The sequence below is a fragment of the Nothobranchius furzeri genome, chromosome 3 (genome assembly GCF_043380555.1).
Source record: "Nothobranchius furzeri strain GRZ-AD chromosome 3, NfurGRZ-RIMD1, whole genome shotgun sequence".
NCBI lineage: Eukaryota > Metazoa > Chordata > Actinopteri > Cyprinodontiformes > Nothobranchiidae > Nothobranchius > Nothobranchius furzeri.
Window position 1 is genome coordinate 41,795,828 of NC_091743.1, and position 19,959 is coordinate 41,815,786.

Here is a 19,959-nt window from a genome sequence, read left to right on the forward strand (position 1 = left end):
AGGTTTATTTGTGCATCGTGCTCATAGCAGCCCTCATACCCATGGGGTTCTGACACCAAATAGAAACACAGTCGTCTAAAACAACACGGTTGTTTGATGCTTTTTATAACCACAGCAAAGAACAAAACCCTGAAACTCAAAGCCATTTCTTCTGGACTCAAGGGGCTTCATGCAAACAATAATCCACAAACCTTGATTTCACCTTCAGATTCATATCACACTATTATAACAGAATTCAGTCGTTGTTTTTATTTCGTCATGTTTGCAGCAGCAGCGGTCTCAGGTGCAGCGTGGGACTTTCTGTAGGAAAATCAGAATAATTCAGCCAGATTAACACGGTTAGATAGCTAAACCTGAAGACCTACACATGTGGCCTGACTCACAGCCGGATGAATGATCAAGTCTCACTGGTGACTGTATTTCGCGACAAGCCTGAATCAAGGCCAGTCTCAGTGCTGCTTGTTTTTTGTAATGGTATGCAGGGTCCTGACAACTATTCCAGTCTGGAATGGGAACTGGTACAAATGATGGTACGTGGGATCAGAACCGAGGAACAGGGGTTCATAGATTTACTGAACTGCACCAGAGGCACAATGGCCTCACTTACACACGCTTTCTTTACACCGTCTCTGTTTTACACGTCCAACACAAATGATCTTGTTTCGTTTTACCGGGTCTAGTTGGAATGTGGTAACATGCATGTAATGGGTGAAATGTGGGTGTGTAATCTTGTGCTGTGTGATCTCTCCTCCCATGCTTCTTCTAGTCTGTCAGAATATTCATTCATTTCCTTTGATCATGCTTCCTCCTTAGAGCTAAGATTCCCCTTTAAACATTACTTTCTGAAGTCGTAAGGCTGCCTCATGACGTGATCTAAATCTGGAAGAAGATAGATGGAGTTCGACGTATTCTGGTTGTCATTAGAGCGCTTTAAATGTTCAGGAGAAGCTGGTTTAGTTTTCATACGAACTGGACCAAAAATGTCAGACTTTAATGTTGGTTCCTTATATCGAGGTTGATGGACTTTTTCTTGTTTGAAAATAAGAACGTTCCGAATAAATCCTGAACATTCCAGCTTCAGATCTTTACCAGTGTTTCTGTGGGATCAAAACTATCTCAAAAATGGAGGTCTGGCTTTTGTTCTGCCCGGTTTCCCCTGAATAAGGTTGGATTTATGTTGACTGCCATCATCAGTGGCGGTTCTACATCGAATTACTCCCCGGGCGAGGCCCCCTTTGAGCGCCCCCCCCCCCCCCCCCCCCCAACCGCCCCACCACCACCACCACCACACCACCCCACCTGCACGAACACACGCATGTTTTCTACAAACAGGCATGTTTTATTAGAAGGACTATTGAACATTCATTTTTCTAAGTTGCACATATTTACATTAATTACTATGAAGTTGTAAGAATGTAAAGCACTATGCATTATATACTGTATCAAAATATATAGAATCAAATATACAAAAACAAACAATAACTAAATATTAAGAATATATGAACATAATAGATAATAAATATTCTAAATAGCAAAAATGTTTCACACGTAACAAACTAAAGATAATCACTACAGCATTGCACTTAGAACAGAAAACAAACTAAAATTAAAACCCAACCTTGATGCACAGTCATCAATAATGTCATCATATGAAATCTGCTCCCCTACTGAGTGATTGATACTAATCAGAGCCAGGTTAGTGAGCCGCCCCTGAAACATAGTTGACCTCAGGTATGACTTGATCAAGTTTTGAAAAGCTCCTCTCAGCTTGAGCCACAGTGACTGGCAGAGCAGTCCAAAAGTTGGGGTGGATCTCCAATAGATCTTTATCATGATCCATAATATTTTACAATTGCCTCTGAAATTGTAATTTAAACTGACATAAAAAAACTGTAGACTACCAAAAATGCCAACTTTTACAGAACAAATCATGTAAAAAATAATCAGTGCAGCCATCTGCAATAAATAAACAGGATAGTTAGTGGTGACTGGGGAGTTTTCTTCTGCTTGTACAGTTGTTTTATTTATTATTATGTGAACATGATCAACATGTGTTTGTTGTTGTTCAGGCAGGCCGCAGGCTGCAGCGAGCATTTAGCAAATCATAGTTTGAATCAGTAAAAAACGATTCAAGGACTTTTTTCAAACCATTTGAATATTCGTTAAAATATTTCAGCCCTATTAGCTCTGTTAGCAATTAGTTGACCGCATTTAACCGTTAACTGGTTCAAAACATTGAAAACATGCATCATGAGAGCTACATACCTTTATCTTTCTCCTCTTTTTTCTTTTTTTCCCCCTGAATGGGGCAACTGGTGGTTGTAGCCTTTTTATGTTCATCTCTTCTGTTTGGCTCTTGACTCAACAAGTTTCCTTTAGTCAGGACTAAACTATTTGACCTTGATGGGGGGGTGACCACAAAATCGTTTTGTTTTTCCTTTTTTTATTCGGCCATTTCACACAATTCAGAGAAACCTGAAAGAATGATAGGCCTGTGTTTATGATATTATGAATGAAATATGGAAGAACGTTAAGATGTGATTGACTTTAGCCATGTTAATACAGTTGATTCAGCCCCTGCACGCTCATTTCATTTGGGAAAGACGCAGAGGTGTATTCCCCCGCCGCACCCCTCCCCTTCCTGTTCTTCATACACACACGGTGCACGTGAACGTTCTCAGTCAGCAGGAGCGCCTGCAGCTGCAGGGGGCGCCAACTTGCTGTTTCCAATCCAGACACTGTCATATGACAGATAATAGAAAACCTCGGTGCGGCGCAGATTTCCTTTTTTTTTTTTTTTTTTTTTTACTCCGCGCTTGTGCGCCCCTTTTGTGTCATGAAAAAATGCCGCCCCGGGCAACTGCCCTGTCTGCCCGTGCCTAAAACCGCTACTGGCCATCATATGTTTCACAACTACATCATTTTCTACCTCAACGACAACAGCATTAGGAGGGAGTAGTTTCTGCTGTCATACAAAGGATGAGTGGCACCAATAAGTCTGGACTGCGATCCAACGGACTAGTGTGTCTGGGATTCCTTAAGTGAGAGAGCCTATGAACGTAGAAACGTTCCCAGAGGAAGATTTGAAGGAAAAAAAGAAGTGCTGCTACTAAATTACTCAAAAATATAAAGTCTGGCTCAATCAACCACTTATTCAGGTCATGGGACATAACTGCACACATGTTTTTGTAACCTTTCAACCCAAGATGGGTAAAAACACGAAGGCTGTGCAATTATTCAGATTTTTATTTAAAGAGCAAGTCAACCCCTACCAGAGTCTAACTCCACTCCCACTTCATGTTTGAAAAATGCAACACATGCTGTTGCCTGGCAGACCGAGAGGGCGGAGCCGCTAACAAATACACACACACTCAGGCTCACGACAGCATTGTGACATTATAATGTACCAGTTTACATCATACATACTTCTTAGCCAATAGCGGTGGCAGATTTAAATTCAAATACAGTGCAGAGTTTTTCCCTGACAACGGCACAACACTGCCAGTTTTAGGCAGAATATTTAAATTTTAACTAAGATGCACTGAAGTGCCAAATTATTGACGACACGTGTCTGCAGCACGATTAGACACTCGTTTATTTAGTTTATCAGCAAAAAAAAGTTTATTTGGGGGTGACTTGCTCTTTAAAGCAGTCTCATCACACCCCCCTTTGTAGACTTTGTTTTCCTTCTGAATGAAGATCACTTCTGTAAACACTTCAAAGACTGAACTCAAAGGCACCTTTTTGTGTTTTATGTGCTGGTGAGGTTACTGCTGATAAATGACATGCATCAACAACACAGTTTTTTCTATGTATCGTTACTGCACATGTTGGTTTTTAGACACGTTGTTCCATCATTTTTATATGTTTTGATAGTTTATTTGCATTTTCATGCTTATTTATTAACTTTATTTTATACCCAAACTATACATCAGTGATGGCAGCAATGTAATATAGTGATTGCGTAGGAAACTACAGCACATATCAAGACAATCAAGCTTCGATACTTGATTCTTACTTGAGCAGCTTTTGTTAACTCATCCGCTGCCAACCGTTTCCTGATCAGAAAAGCTCTTCGCTGCCAGCGTTTTTCAGTGTTTTCACAGTTTTTTTAAGAGTCACAGAAAGTGGCAGGCTAGGATGATGTCGACGCCAAAACAACAAAACAAAGAGTAGACTCGCCTCTTACATCAGGAGGAATCCGCGTATTTCGAGCGTTATCCGTTCTTTCATAATCCGTTGTCGAATTGTGATCGGCAGAAGCTTTTCCGGTTTGCGCCTCACTTTTTTTTACAACAGCGGCCCAAAAACGATCTCCTAACACATGGATGTTCTGCTTCCTGATCACGTGACGTGTGATGTATGTGGATGAAGATCGGCTTTAGAGCTGGGATGTTTGTTCTCACGGTGCGGGGGCTCGTTCCAACGCCCACACAGTAAAAAGAAGCAATGGCAGTTAATGAGTTAAGATTTTCTCTGTGTTTTTGAACAGCTCAACTTTACCAGCCTAGAAATCTAGATAAACTGTTTGCTCTCCAGGTTGGTCTAGTCACGCCCCATTGTTGCCTCAGCAAGTCTAGGGTTGGCTCGGCTAAGTGCAGTCTGGACCAATCACAGCGCTCTAGCTTCGTAGAGCAACGTTGGGCTTAGCACCAGAGAAAACCTACAAAGATGGCATTGGCTCAGGAACAGCACTTGTTTGAAAAAGCCTCGGCATCAACTTTAAATTATTTAGATTTGGGCTTTTCTTTGAGGAAGTCATGTAATTAGAAAAATGATGTAATTGCCTTTTCTTCTTCTTCTCCGACAGTGTAGGGCGTACCACCCTGTTGACTGATTTCTGTGGTGATTAATACGTCACAATGTCCGCTACTCTGATTGGTCCCAGCGCTGTCCAATTGCGTGCAGATGCATTTAGAACAGCAACGGTGAATTCCGCCCCACGACTGAGATCTTTATATTGGTCATGACCAGACTATGTGATGGCCTGCGTTGCTACAAGTTTACCACTTGCTGATGTAAATTTGCAACTGCAGCCTCCTAAAAATTAGATATCTGGATGATTTAAGTCTCATATTAATAATAATAAAACATCTGCTATGAAAACTACATCTGTTGATGATCCATGTATTCATTTCAGAAGTTATTCATTCCAATGTAGGAGAGAGCCGACGGTCTGTGGTGTCTTTGCTGCGGTTCTTTTGTTAGGACATGTATAAAGTACACACCTCTCTAAACTGACTGAACAGGTTTTTTGTTGTTGTTTGGTTCTGATCAGCCTGTTAACTGCAGAGGGGAGTTGGTGAAACCAGCTGTAAAGTTTACACCTTTGAGTCTTTGCTTTATTTTACACCCATGTGGTTTTTATCTGTTCAAGTATGCAGCACATTTAAAATAAGACTCATCTGAGTACAGACTGAATCTTCACAAGCCCTCTTCCACACTTGGAGATGAGTGAACGTCTGATTTCATGTATGTGAGTGATGGATTGGAGGATGTCTTTATTAAATAAATGGTTCTTATCTGTCTCTCTCAGATTTAGTGTAAATGTTCTGGTTGGAGGGAAAGTGTGGCTGTGAGATTCTGAGTAGAGGGTTAGGGTTCAAGACTGTTTCTGACTTGCTGCTTCAGACCAAGTTTAAGAGGAACATCTTCAAAACTAAACATTTTACTTTGAATGATGGTTGTGCAGCTTTAAATGCTACAAGAAACATAAATATCACCGAGTGAAACTAGAGATGAGTAATATGGGCTTTAAAAATGTCACATTTTAAAAAGTCCAAAAGAAAAATATTCAAAATGTCTTTAATATCTACGGAAGCATGTTGCTGCTGCTGCAGGGGAAACGCGTAGGTGACGTTTCTTGTGATAACTAGAAATTTGTTTGTGTTGAAATGTGTTTAGTATTGAGCTGACATCTTGCGAGATGTTTGAATCTCGTCCAGAGGAAACGAAGGGAGACGATGGAGTTAGAGGGAGTGTTTGGGCCTTTTTGAGAAGCAGTAATGATATATAGTAAACATACATATTCCTCCACACTTCAAACCATCCTCCACCTTGGAAAACAGAGAAAACAGCCCTCGCGCTGAATTCTTGTCCTTGCTAATTTGCGATGCTTTTTCTATTCTAGTGAAGCTGCAGCTTTCAGAGTAAAAGTTGACTTCCTGTTTGTGCTTTTTCACATAAAAAAAAATTGAAACCTTTTTACTTCGTCTTTGTCTTCCTCCGCTTATCCGTGTCCGGGTCGCGGGGGCAGCATCCCAACTAGGGAGCTCCAGACCGTCCTCTCCCCGGCCTTCTCCACCAGCTCCTCCAGCAGGATCCCAAGGCGCTCCCGGACCAGATTGGAGATGTAACCTCTCCAACGTGTCCTGGGTCGACCCGGAGGCCTCCTGCCGGCAGGACATGCCCGAAACACCTCCCCAGGGAGGCGTCTAGGAGGCATCCTGACCAGAGGCCCAAACCACCTCAACTGGCTCCTTTCGATCCGGAGGAGCAGCGGTTCTACTCCGAGTCCCTCCCGAATGTCCGAGCTCCTCACCCTATCTCTAATGCTGAGCCCGGCCACCCTACGGAGGAAACTCATTTCGGCCGCTTGTATCCGCGATCTCGTTCTTTCGGTCATTACCCAAAGCTCATGACCATAGGTGAGGATTGGGATGTAGATCGACCGGTAAATCGAGAGCCTGGCTTTCTGGCTCAGCGCCCTCTTCACCACGACAGATCGGCTCAGCGCCCGCATCACTGCAGACGCCGACCCAATCCGCCTGTCGATCTCCCGATCCCTACTACCCTCACTCGTGAACAAGACCCCGAGATACTTAAACTCCTCCACTTGAGGTAGGACCTCTCTCCCGACCCGGAGTTGGCAAGCCACCCTTTTACGGTTGAGAACCATGGTCTCATATTTCGAGGTGCTGATCCTCATCCCAGCCGCTTCACACTCGGCCACGAACCTACCCAGCAAGAGCTGAAGGTCAGAGCTGGATGAAGCTAGGAGGACCACATCATCCGCAAAAAGCAGAGACGAGATTCTCCTGCCACCATACTCGACACACTCCACACCACGGCTGCGCCTAGAAATTCTGTCCATAAAGGTAATGAACAGAACCGGTGACAAAGGGCAGCCCTGGCGGAGTCCAACCCTCCCCGGGAACAGGTCCGACCTACTACCGGCTATGCGGACCAAACTCACGCTCCTCTGGTAAAGGAACTGAATGGCCCTTAACAAAAGGCCACCCACCCCATACTCCTGGAGCTTCCCCCACAGGGTGCCCCTGGGGACACAGTCATAAGCCTTCTCCAAATCCACAAAACACATGTGGATTGGTTGGGCAAACTCCCATGCCCCCTCCATCATGAATGACATTATATCCATAAAAAGTATGTTTGGATATTACAGTAGACATATTTTTTGTGTTTTTTATGTAAAGTTAATAAATAGTATGTTGGGTTAGGTAAATTGCTTTAAGAGCTTAATATATTATTAACACCACTTGTGACCCATAAGTTGGGATACTCCATTTAAATATAGAATATCAACCTGCTTGGTCTTTAATGATTAATCAGAGGATTCTAGGATTATTTTATTCTTTAGGGGATTGTACACACTTCATTTTGATTCAAGAAACAGTCAGGTTTATAAAAGTAAGAATTTATTTTAGAAACAATTAAAACTTGACAGAGTAACTAAACATGTACTGTGATGGATGGAACTAAAGGTGATGTAGAACCTATGTGTAAATACAATGGAGTCAGAATTTCCGTGTCTCAGAGAGCTGAGTTTTGGTTATAAAGAATTTGGTTTACGTTAAGCTATAAAGTTGTTATTATTAAAACCACATTCAGATGCTATCTGTGTGCCTACATTACCTGGATTCAGAGACCCTCTTGATGGATCCGAAAGTGAGAGAGGTCGGATGACCGCTAGCACGGGAGGCTGTAGAGTACCGAGGTACCGATTCTTTCAGTCCGGAGATGTCTCGGGTCACGACAGATGGATGAAACCGAGCGTCTTAAAATTAACTCTGAAGGAGTTTTGCATCAGATTTGTTCTGCAGGAACTATCTTGTTGTTATCAGCTTCTCAGGTGCGAAAAAGGTTTAAAAGGTTTTGACGACGTGTCAAAATTTTTGCTGGTTAAAGAGGTTCTGCTAAAGATGGCCGGTCTAAAGCTTTCCTCTAGAACTCTCAAGCTGGTGAGCTGAACAAACTGATGGGAAACCTGAGTAATCTAGTTTTAATATATTGATGTTATGAATAAACAGCCAACCAAAAGTTGACAAGTTTGAGGGATATTACCAAGAATCTCAGAGACACACCCTCTTTGATTAGGAGGCTCTGAACTGGGCGAAAGGTTAACCGTATGTCATGCGTTTAACTTTTACCTTACTTTGTCCTTGTGTGAGTGCAAATGATGATGACCTTGTCAAGTAAACATGCTAACATATATCCTTAAGCATAGATTAATGAAAACATTTCATTGTTTTATAATTATTATAAGTAGCAATAACAAATGCTTATTTAATGATTATCTAGTTTGTAAATTTCAGAAGTTCATATTTAATTTAAAAAATCTTCTTTTCTTCTTCTTCTGTGAGGCAAGGAGCTTAGATAAAAGAGTTGCTGTGTGAGGAACCTTGGTGGGAGAGAATGTTATTGTTTATCTTTTCATTATTTCTGTCAGAACTGCAAGCTCCGACTCCAGCTGGTGAGGAAGGCAGGCTGTTTAAAGGGACCACGTGCAATGTTGTGTCTCCTTTCTGACCAGATGTTGAATAGATGTTGAAAGGTCAAACAGTACCTAAACTGACCATTGCTGGACATTACGTGTTATTACACTTAAACAGCATGAAAACCTGTCAGTCTGTTGCCTTAGCAACCAGGTGTGTGCGGCAGAGCCAGCAGAGAAGAGAGCTAGTGACAGTAATTTGTTGATTTATGCACCATTTTCAGGGAAGGTTTCTTTTTAAAACCAAATTTCTATCACGTAATAATGAGAAACACTTATTTCGAACTATTGATCCTTTTGTAGAGAAGATGTTCTTACATTTAATTAGAAACCATAGAATGTGAAATATCATAAAATATGAAATATCACCTTAATGGATCTTTGAATAAATTTAACCAGAAGATCGGATCTTTTTATTGCAGGGATTGAGCAACACTTCATATCAACTCCAAGACAAAGAGCGAGTCAGGTTTAAAAAGCTAAAAGATTTATTTCTAAACAATTTGAACAAGACTAACTTTAAACACTATGTGATGATGAACTAAGGTGGAGTAAGACTGAGGAGGATGTGTGTGTGAAACATGTTCAGAACCAGCAAATCTGGAGAAACGATTAGTTCTGATGGGAGTGAGATGGTGTTTCGCTCTAAGCTTTAAGGTTGGAGATTATAACACACATTGAGACGCCATCTGTCGGTCTACGTACCCCAACGGAAGTCCCCATTTAGATCCGGAATGTCGGGGGTCCAGCTTGGACCCTCTTGGAACCGACGCCTATAGATATGCAATGGTTGCTGACCCTTCCAGTCTTGAGTTACTCCCAGGTCACGACAGTTTATTGGCATCAGCAAGACCCTCAAGGGTTGTGATGGTTCAGCTTTTATTCTGAAGGAACCGTTGCACCAGGTGGAACATGCAACAGATTTAATCCAGCGTGTCGTTAGGTTATTTCGGCTTTAAGAGGAAAGTTACGGATTGGCCACTCCGATAACTTCTCTAGAATGCTTGGAACTGAGTTAAGGGTGACGTGGGAATTAGTTTTATAATTCAGATGTTTTGATTTATGATCGAATCAGAATTTGACAACAAAATAAACACCAACAAAACCACGCCTCGCGTCAGATCTGGAAGGTTCTGATTGGATCAGAAAAAGGAATGTGTCATGTGATTTTAACATTACGTGTGATCAGTCTAGTGTAAATATTTAAGGTTATATTACTTATTATATACTATCATAGGATTATAATATCAAGTAATTAATATTATTTCACAGACCGATTGAACATTGAGCTTCACATGATTATTTGGACTAACAAAGTTATTTGATTATTATTTAAAGAGAAAGAGTTATTCGTCTTCTTTCTTCTTTCTTGTGCTGTCCGAGGAAGCAACAGTTTAGATAAGAGCACCGAGCATGAGTGGCCTTGGCCCATATCTTGTAGATTAGGCTTGTGCCAGAAACTTGTGTTTCTGCTTGGGCAGAGCAAATAGAGCAGGGCCTTTAGGTCAAAGATGGACAATTCATCACGCTACCCTTTATTCCTCTCAATCATAACAATACGCTTCCATAGATATCAACAAACTGGGATGTCATTTTCTGGTGATGCTTGTTACCAAACAGGGAGTTGCTTCTTTTACTTTTGACATGTTTTACACAAATTGTTTAATAAACTCACAACTCTTCTTCTAGAGTTAGCTTAAAGTGAAGCTATCTCACTTCCTTGGTTCTGATGGGATTTATTGATAGTTCAGATAATCTCTTATTTAGTTGGTTTCATCTCGTGCCAACAAAACTTGCTGAAAAGTCCTGAACCAGAGCATTGTTTGGACATTGTTCTGTTATGAAATGTTTCCTTGCAGCAGACATCTCAGCTACCTTTAACGGGCCAAACACACACCCTTAACAAAGAAATAAGACAACATGATTACTAGATAATGTTTATTTGGCTCTGAGGACAAAGTCAGCTACTGTTGACTTGGCATTGTGAAGAGATGGCTCCTATGAGCTAAAATATTTATGTATTTGTGTTTTTGTTATTTTTTTCACAGGTTGCTTCTCTAAAGCAGCTGAAGTACGCTCTGGGTCAGAGGTGAAAACAACACGTTAGGAGTCCTCCCCGACAGCAGGGGGCAGCAGCAGGCATGCTGGACGTTGCCTCTGACAGCAAGATGGCCAGACAGGTCAGTGTGGACAAGATTTTACAAACACATTACCGCTAAAACTTTAGTGAAAAAATAAAAACCCAAACAACTTCAGAATTTGTTACGGAGACCTTGAGCATCTCAGGATCTTCAGTTACATAAAACCTCAAATGGTGATTTTATGCAGTTATTTAAATGTGAAGTCTCAAACTTATAACAGTTATCACTTCTATAACACCCGAGACCTTCAGTGGTGTCCTAAAAAATGTTCTATAACATCTAAAAACATGCAGAGCGACATTTTTTTGGACACTTGCCAACTTGGTTCAGTGAGTTAGACAAATATAACCGTTTGCTTTTTAAACAGATATTATAGTTCACAGCAGGTGAGTCTTTATGATGAAAATGTGTTTTAGTCTGAGTCAGTTTAAGCCGTATAAAACTCAAAAAGGTTTTAGTCGTAGCTTCTTCGGGTCATTGAATGCCACATACTACATCACACAGCTGCTCTCGTCCTCTGAAGGGATTAAATTGTGGTACACTTTGATGGAATAAATGCTTTTAATGTTAATATTTTAGTGTGAACGCTGTTTGGCTCTGACCAGTGACGTCACTCACTGCCAAAGCAGTCGCAATGTGCTGGCTCCGCACAAGTCCTGAAAGGGCTGAATTTGCATGGAGACACAACAGCTGAGAGGACAGTAGGGGTTGTATCAGCTAGTCAACTTCACTGCACTGTAATGACTTTTTATACCTTTCAGCGACTAGTCGCTGTCACGTGATAATGAACGACAAGATGCAGTCCTCGGAAAAGTCAGCAGGTGACGAGCCCCTGCGTGTCAGATACCGATGCTCTGTCACAGCGCGTCAGATACCGACGCGCAGTGCCAGACCATCGGTATCTGACGCCCGTCGTAAAACGGACATCTGACCAAATTGTGACCTTTACCCTCTTGCATTTTCACCTTCCCCTCACTTCCATCCTAACCTTAACCAGCTTGCACATGCAAAGCTCTGATCGATAATGCGCTCCAGACATCTGCGTCCTGAGCACGGCCACAGTAACATTATCAAATCAAGTGTTGCCACCTCAGAAAATAATTTAACATGCGATCGTTCATGTCGGCTCATTTCCTTTTATGTTTTCTGTCTTTTATTTGTGCCTGATGCATTTCGCTGCTGTGGAGCGGGGCGCATCACCTGTTTTGTTCTCCGGTGACACACCTCACTGATGCGGCCAGCGCGAAATAATTATTCTAATGTTTAGAGCAGCAGGAACTCTGAGAGGCTGCAGGCGCATCAGTGAGTTTGCGGCCGCTGCGCAGGGGGAGGGGGGGAGAGGGCTGAAGCAGAAACTACCGTTGTTGAAAGAAATGTGTTTAACTTAGAAAATGTGGGCCCAATTTTAATTGTCAAAAACTCCAGCGATGGTCGACTTTAAAAAAGTTAAGTCATGCAGCCCCTAGAGGACAGGGACGTCCTATCTCCCGCTCAGTTTCCCCCTCCCACAATTTTCCCTGAAGTTCCAAAAATAGAAACATGACTTGTCAGAAGAAGAGTGAGTCAGGTTGGTGATAGACCTTTACATTGGTTAGTATTCATTGACCTTTTCACGTATTGAGCAAAGTATTGATTTGTTTATGTTTAACATATCTCTGATCACCGTGACATTCAATCTTGTAAAGTTTCCTGTGGATCTGTGCAAAAGTCCTTATCACCACATATCTTGATACTTGGTGACTGCATTTGGTCATATTTAGGTTGATGCAGGTTTTCCCTTGGAGCTGATAGAGAATGTCCTGTCTTGCTGTATTAATGCTCCTCTTCACCCCGTTGAAAGATTTCAAATGTTTAATGGGACATGAACTCTGTTGTTGCACTCATTTATTTTCCATCCCTTCTACTTTTAGAGGTATGATGTTTTCTGTTTGCTAAATATCTTACGTGTCGGTGGCAGAGAAGTTTGTTCCTCCATAAGAAAGCTGTAGGTTTGCATCCCAGTGTGTGTCTCAGTTGGCGTGTCGCTGGGCAAGACACTTTGCCCTCCTTGCCTGCTGGTCCAACACATTCTCACACCCAAAGCGATGAAAAATGGCGCTGGGTGACCGAGCATTTGTTTCCGACGCTCTTGGGCTCCCAACGCGTCGGAAACAAACGCTTGGTCACCCAGCGTCATTTTTCAACGCTTTGGGTGTGAGAAAGCGTTGGCTGGTCAGTGCGCTCCAGGGTGGGAGTCGCTACAGCTCATCGCCACCAGTGTTGTAGTCGATTTGTTGTAAAGCACCTTGGTCGGTCGTAACATTAAAAGGTACTTCATGCAGTACTGTTCAGATGTTTTATGGTGGCATGAGTAAATGCTGCAAAGACAGTTTTCAGAAAATGATAATTATTTATTTTCATCAATTACCACAAACCAGTGAATAAACAAAATACATCTTAACTCAAATCAATATCTGGTGGGACCACCCTTTGCCTCCAAAACAGCCCCAGATCTTCTAGCTACACTTGACCAGAGCTGTGAAAGGAACTGGGCTGGTAGGTTGTTCCAAACATCTCAGAGAACCACCCACAGATCTTCTGTGGATGTAGGCTTCCTCACATCCTTCGTTTCTTCATGGAATCCCAGACATGCTCCACGATGATGGATCAGGGCTCTGTGGGGGCCGGACCACCACAGGACACCTTGTTTTTTATGCTGAAGATAGTTCTCGTCTCGTCTCGTCTCGTCTTCCTCCGCTTATCCGGGTCCGGGTCGCGGGGGCAGCATCCCAACTAGGGAGCTCCAGGCCGTCCTCTCCCCGGCCTTGTCCACCAGCTCCTCCGGCAGGACCCCAAGGCGTTCCCGGACCAGATTGGAGATGTAACCTCTCCAACGTGTCCTGGGTCGACCCGGGGGCCTTCTGCCGGCAGGACATGCCCGAAACACCTCCCCGGGGAGGCGTCCAGGAGGCATCCTGACCAGATGCCCAAACCACCTCAACTGGCTCCTTTCGATCCGGAGGAGCAGCGGTTCTACTCCGAGTCCCTCCCGAATGTCCGAGCTCCTCACCCTATCTCTAAGGCTGAGCCCGGCCACCCTACGGAGGAAACTCATTTCGGCCGCTTGTATCCGCGATCTCTAGGGAGTTTGCCCAACCAATCCACATGTGTTTTGTGGATTTGGAGAAGGCTTATGACCGTGTCCCCAGGGGCACCCTGTGGGGGACGCTCCAGGAGTATGGGGTGGGTGGCTTTCTGTTAAGGGCCATTCAGTCCCTTTACCAGAGGAGCGTGAGTTTGGTCCGCATAGCCGGTAGTAAGTCGGACCTGTTCCCAGTGAGGGTTGGACTCCGCCAGGGCTGCCCTTTGTCACCGGTTCTGTTCATCACTTTTATGGACAGAATTTCTAGACGCAGCCGTGGTGTGGAGTGTGTCGAGTTTGGTGGCAGGAGAATCTCGTCTCTGCTTTTTGCGGATGATGTGGTCCTCCTAGCTTCATCCAGCTCTGACCTTCAGCTCTTGCTGGGTAGGTTCGCGGCCGAATGTGAAGCGGCTGGGATGAGGATCAGCACCTCCAAATCTGAGACCATGGTTCTCGACCGGAAAAGGGTGGCTTGCCACCTCCGGGTCGGGGGAGAGGTCCTACCTCAAGTGGAGGAGTTTAAGTATCTCGGGGTCTTGTTCACGAGTGAGGGTAGGAGGGATCGGGAGATCGACAGGCGGATTGGTTCGGCGTCTGCAGTGATGCGGACGCTGAGCCGATCTGTCGTGGGGAAGAGGGAGCTGAGCCAGAAAGCCAGGCTCTCGATTTACCGGTCGATCTACGTCCCAATCCTCACCTATGGTCATGAGCTTTGGGTAATGACCGAAAGAACGAGAAGATAGTTCTGAATGTCATTGATTCACATATAAAATAATTATTTATATTTCTGAAAGCATTCCTAGTACTCAGCATTTTTCCGTGCCTGCCTCATAACTAAACGTTTGCACGGTGCTGTAAACACAAGCCTTGTTCCAGACACCAGACTGATACAGCCACAGAAAGGCTGCTAAACTCAAGGGGTGTTGTTGTGTTGACATGTAACAGCTTAAAAAATATTTAAAAAAAGGTTTTTAGACCAATTTGTTCTTTTTTTAACCAAATAAAGTAAAAATAGCACAAAATTAAATTAAAACATATATTTTAATGATGTTTTGTCCCAACACTGTACAACAGTGTGTTCCGAGTAGATTATTTGATATTTGTGCGTGAACAGTATTAAACCTGGAGATCCCTCTGAGGCATCTTTGTCTTTTCTTTCGGTCACTTCTGTCCCTGCTGTGTCCATTTTCGGTTTGTGCAGTCACTAAGGGACTGCTAATGACTCCATTCTGCTGCACCCCAGCAGTGGTTACTACAGCATGTAATTAGTGCTTTTTGCTTAGCGAATCCGAAGCTAAGAAGGAGCAGACGCTGGGAGGAATAAAGGGGCTCCTTGCACCTGTGGTGCTCTGTGTTACCCGTCTAAATGATGACTTGCGTATAACTTTATTTTCATCATTTTTACAAAACAACTAATTCAGTCATTTCTCAACATCTGATTTTCAGGTACCGGATACTTTATGTAGATCAGGATGATTTTTTTCCCTTATCTTTTATTTTTAAAGAAGTGCTTTACATTTGTAGCTTTTTTATGGAAAAATCAAGGTGGTGCAAAATAAAAGGAAACCAACAAATAAAGAACAGGAGGTTATTGAGTCTTGTGAGGTTCAGTGAGTTTGAAAAAACAAAATGTATTTTCTGATTTACTTTACGCATCAGCCGGCAGGACTGCCTCCAAGGTTCATCTCACCTGAATTTCATTTTCTATTAAATCACACAAACTCATTTTACTTTCCAGATTGTGCTGGTGCCTCTTTAATGTTCAACCATGTTTAAAGGCGTGGAACACTGAAAAATCATGTCTTAATTATTATTTCTGATTATAATTGGTCACTCTGAGTTTTTCATTCATGACAACAGTCTCCTACACCTATCTGCTACTCTAGGATTAGAAAAGCCTGGCAGATCTATGTCACACTGTCACTTCCCATTCATGGATTCACCCATGATGGGAACACTGTTGTTGTTTTAGGGTCCAGGAAACAGCACAGAATGTCCCGACTAGTAGAAGCTAACTGTTAGCGTTAGCAACTCCACCACACAGCAGAACTCCTCCAGGCTTGTTTTATTTGCGTGGATAAAACATCAATGTTGCAGAGCAAACAGAGTCAGTGGTAGAGTCACGCTGCTGCTAGCCAATCAGAGGTGAGATGTCCAAATATCAGGAAATAAGACTCCAAAACCTTCCATCAGAGCTGTTCTCCCTCTAGAGTACGAATTATAAGGCAGTCATTCCTACTAGAGACCACTACAAATGTATTGCTTGAATGAGTGAACCACACCTTTAACTCGTTCACTGACAGCCGTTTCCTGATCAGTTAAGCCCTCCGCTGCCAGCATTTTTCAGCGTTTTCACAGTTTTTTTTGAAGAGTCACAGAACGTTGCGCACTATGATGATGTCAACGCCAAAGCTACCAAAACAAAGACTCGCCTGCTGGGTTCCTTATATAGGAAACTTTTTTCTGATTGGCTTAATGAACTGACCTGTATTGGAATGTTTATTATGTAAAGTGCCTTGAGACGACTCTTGTCATGATTTTGCGCTATATAAATAAACTTGAATTGAATTGAATAGTGATTACGTCATGTAGATCATTGTCCAGGATCATGCGGAGATTGTTTGAAAGACAACGGTAGACCCGACCCACGACCGAGAGCCGTCAGTGGAGCGTTGCCAGACTAAATGATACATTTATTTAGTCTGGCTTGCCAGACTAGTTGCTTCCAGCCATAAGCACAGAAGTAGGGAGAGGGGCTGAAGGTTACATTTTTCCTGCCTCTAGATGGCGCCCCATGACCAAAACTCCAGATTTCTGCTGTGATGGTTACGGTTTTATCAGTTCCAGGCATCTGCTCGATAATCGTGTTTTTCCAAGAGTTTCAACAGTTGTGTTTTGTTCATAAAGGAACACAATTCCAAACAAGTGGATGACCACAGAGAAGCAGAGGACATGACTGAGAAGACGTCCCCCAACAAGAACATGAAGTCTCCTCAGAAAGGCTCCAAGCGGCTGAAAACGGCCCCCTTCAGAGTGACACTGCTGGATTCCTCCGACTACGAGGGAGAATGTGAGGTACAGCAAAACAATTAGCATTTGCACAGTTTTAATTAGGATTTGCATGTTTTAAGTGAACCGGGTTTCTTTGTTGATGCGTTTCTTTGTTCACCCACATCAGAGAAAAGAAGAGATTGTAAGAATGCTGCGAGCCAAGCCAAGAAAAAGCCTCACATGTCCGTAATGCGTTTACTAATAGAGTTCATGTCTTCCTCTCACAGCATCTTCTGTCTCTACTTGACTCTGTGTAACAGGTGAATTCACACTTTCTAGAAAAGAAACCGAAGGCAGACTCTTAGAGAGAGGATAGAAGATAAAGCTGCGAGGCTTGCAGCGACACACAGCTCAGGCTGAACAGGTTTATCTCTTTTTTCCTGAAATAACTTTGCAGGATCGTGTCGGAAAGAATTTAAATCCAATTACCCGACTCCGTAGGTGACCGTGAGGTGATTTTTCATTCCACACAAAATCAGTGTAAAAACATGCAAATTCAGAACAGGATCAGTCTGTGAATGAGACGCCCGCTCTCCAGGCTGAGCAACCTACAACACAGAGAAGCACTCGGCTTTTATTTCAGCGCGATATCGGAGCGATGCGGCCGAGGAGAACGGAAACAAAACACAACAGAGGCTTTTTTTAAAAGCAGCTGTGGGCTCTAATAAACATAATTGAAACGAATGTTAATAATTTCAATGTGAGGACTTCATACAAATGATCATTTCTAAAATCGTTCAGGTCTAACCTTAATTGTAGACAAACACACAGCAGATGTTGTTATTGATTAAACAGGAGCAAAGACGAACTAGGTGTGTAAGTCCACTCCCGCGTGGCCTAACGTCCTGATCTGACGTATCGATTAGCTGATCATCATCAAGAGCTCCTCCAGAAACGTAGAGGTTTGGGTAGTTTGCTGCTCTGGAGCACACGTGTGTGTGTTAACACAAGGAGTAAAGACGTCTGCAACGACCCGCCCATCAATCTGTGAGGGGTTAAAGGTCAATTGTTTGAAGTACATATATCCACAGAAAGAGGAATATTAACATATGGAAAGTATTTAACTGATGACATCTCAGGAAGGTCACACCGAGGCCAGACGCGGTAAAATCTACGAGCTCCATCTCAGATTCGACAGGCCTCAAACTAGCAGGTTACCGGTTAAAGAGCAGGTTCACTGAGAAACTATTTTTATGTATTCATTTTTAAAACAATCTGCTTTTGTGAGTTAAATATGCAGACTGAACACTAAAGTAGTCTTCTGTCTCCTGCGTTAGCTTCTGAAAGTAAATCAATGGAAAAGGTTCAAATTAGGAAAGCCCGACAGATCTATGTCACACTTTCAGCATTTAGCATTCATGGACTCGTCCTTCTTGACTCCCAACAGAAAGGCCGTTGTTGGTTTAGCCTCCAGGCAACTGCAGAAGTAGAAGCTAACCGTTAGCATTAGCGACTCCACCACAGGGCAGAGCTTCTTCAGGCTTGTGTTATTTGTGGGGATAAAACATCAACAATAAGACTCTAAATGCTGTCGTCTACTTTCTTCTCTGACTTCTCCGGATCCCCATCTGCAGGAGCATCTAAGCTTTTTATCCACAGAGAACGACGTGGAAGGCGTTATGTCCTACTAGAGACTGCTGCAAATGTAATAAACACACATGAGTAAAGATTTGATCTTTAAAGTTCATGACAGAACCGTTAAAAACAGACTGAGTTTCACTGGTTTGCATTAAAGGCGATATCTTTTGTAATAATAAAATCCAAAAGGAGATGTTTACCCATATTGCACAGCTCATACCAGATGTTTACACGGTGATGGTGAGCTGATGGTTAGAGCACACTGAGTCCATCATGAACTCCTCCGGATGCCGACATTTTCCAGATTCAGATGTGAGTCCATCAATCTGACAGCTAGAGCTTAAACTTATTAAACTTAAGGAAACTTTTGGGAAGGATTCAACACAACGTTTTATAAATGAGCACCAGATCATTTTTATTATGTCATGATAAAGAGGACCCCTGAAACCACAAATCAATTCCAGAATGAGGGTGTTTATGGTCTTAAAATATATTAACAGAAAATGTTCAACACTCAGCTCCTGATTGGTCTCTCTTTTCTCTGATGAAACCTCGTGTGCAGACCGCTAACTGGGTGCTCAGAAATCCATAGTTGTTGCATGATTGCAAGCCAGGTGCAGCCATGGAGAAAATAGAAGAGCAGCGGTATTATGGTATGAGCACACTCCCGGGGATACTTTAGCACAAGTGTGTGTAACTTTGAGTGTGTGTTTGTTGGGGGGGGGGGGGGGGGGGCTGTGAGGTAAGACTATCAGGAATGCTATGCGTGCACCAACATCTCTTTCTGCCGAGTGAAAAAAACTCTGAAATGCATTTGGGCCTTTTCCGCTCCACGTCAATAACTCCATTCCATCAAGGTTATGAAGGTTTTTGTGTACGAGTTATCACCCCCACCCTTGCAGCACTAGCTGTCAAAGATGTATAAGGCAGCTTCTTTTTAGCAGTTCAGAGTCTTATGAAATTTCTGCGTTAGTGACAGCCCCAGAGCTCAGAGCAAGTTTGCTCCACTGCCTGTCTGCAGAAGCAGGGGCAGAACCCGCGTGGTGGCTCCAGGGCCGGGGAATGGCTGTGCTGCTGTGGGAAGGCTGGAAATCTGGAAATACTTGTGTTCTCCTTTGTGTGTGTGTGCGTGCGTGTGTGTGTGTGTGTGTGTGTGCGCGCGCGTGTGTGTGTGTGTGTGTGTGTGTGTGTGTGTGTGTGTGTGTATGGAGTGGTGGGGGGACCACACTCAGGAGTTAATTGAGTCTTTTGTCACATTTGCATTGTTGGTCTGGAGAGTAGGCTCTGCACCCACATCCCACATGTCGCAAAGCCATTCTGGGCCTATGTGTCCTTTA

General features: G+C 43.1%; 1 protein-coding gene across 13 annotated transcripts in view; it reads left to right on the forward strand.

Annotated features, from left to right (window-relative positions):
• The window catches only part of LOC107385828 (band 4.1-like protein 1), a 165,153-nt gene that overhangs the window by 89,387 nt on the left and 55,807 nt on the right, over positions 1-19,959 (forward strand). For all 13 annotated transcript variants that reach the window (XM_054748293.2, XM_054748309.2, XM_054748324.2 and 10 more), the window contains exons 2-3: positions 10,780-10,911; positions 16,901-17,068. In XM_054748293.2, the coding sequence (XP_054604268.2) occupies positions 10,873-10,911; positions 16,901-17,068 (207 nt within the window). In that variant the 5' untranslated portion in view covers positions 10,780-10,872. The remainder of the gene's footprint in view (positions 1-10,779; positions 10,912-16,900; positions 17,069-19,959) is intronic.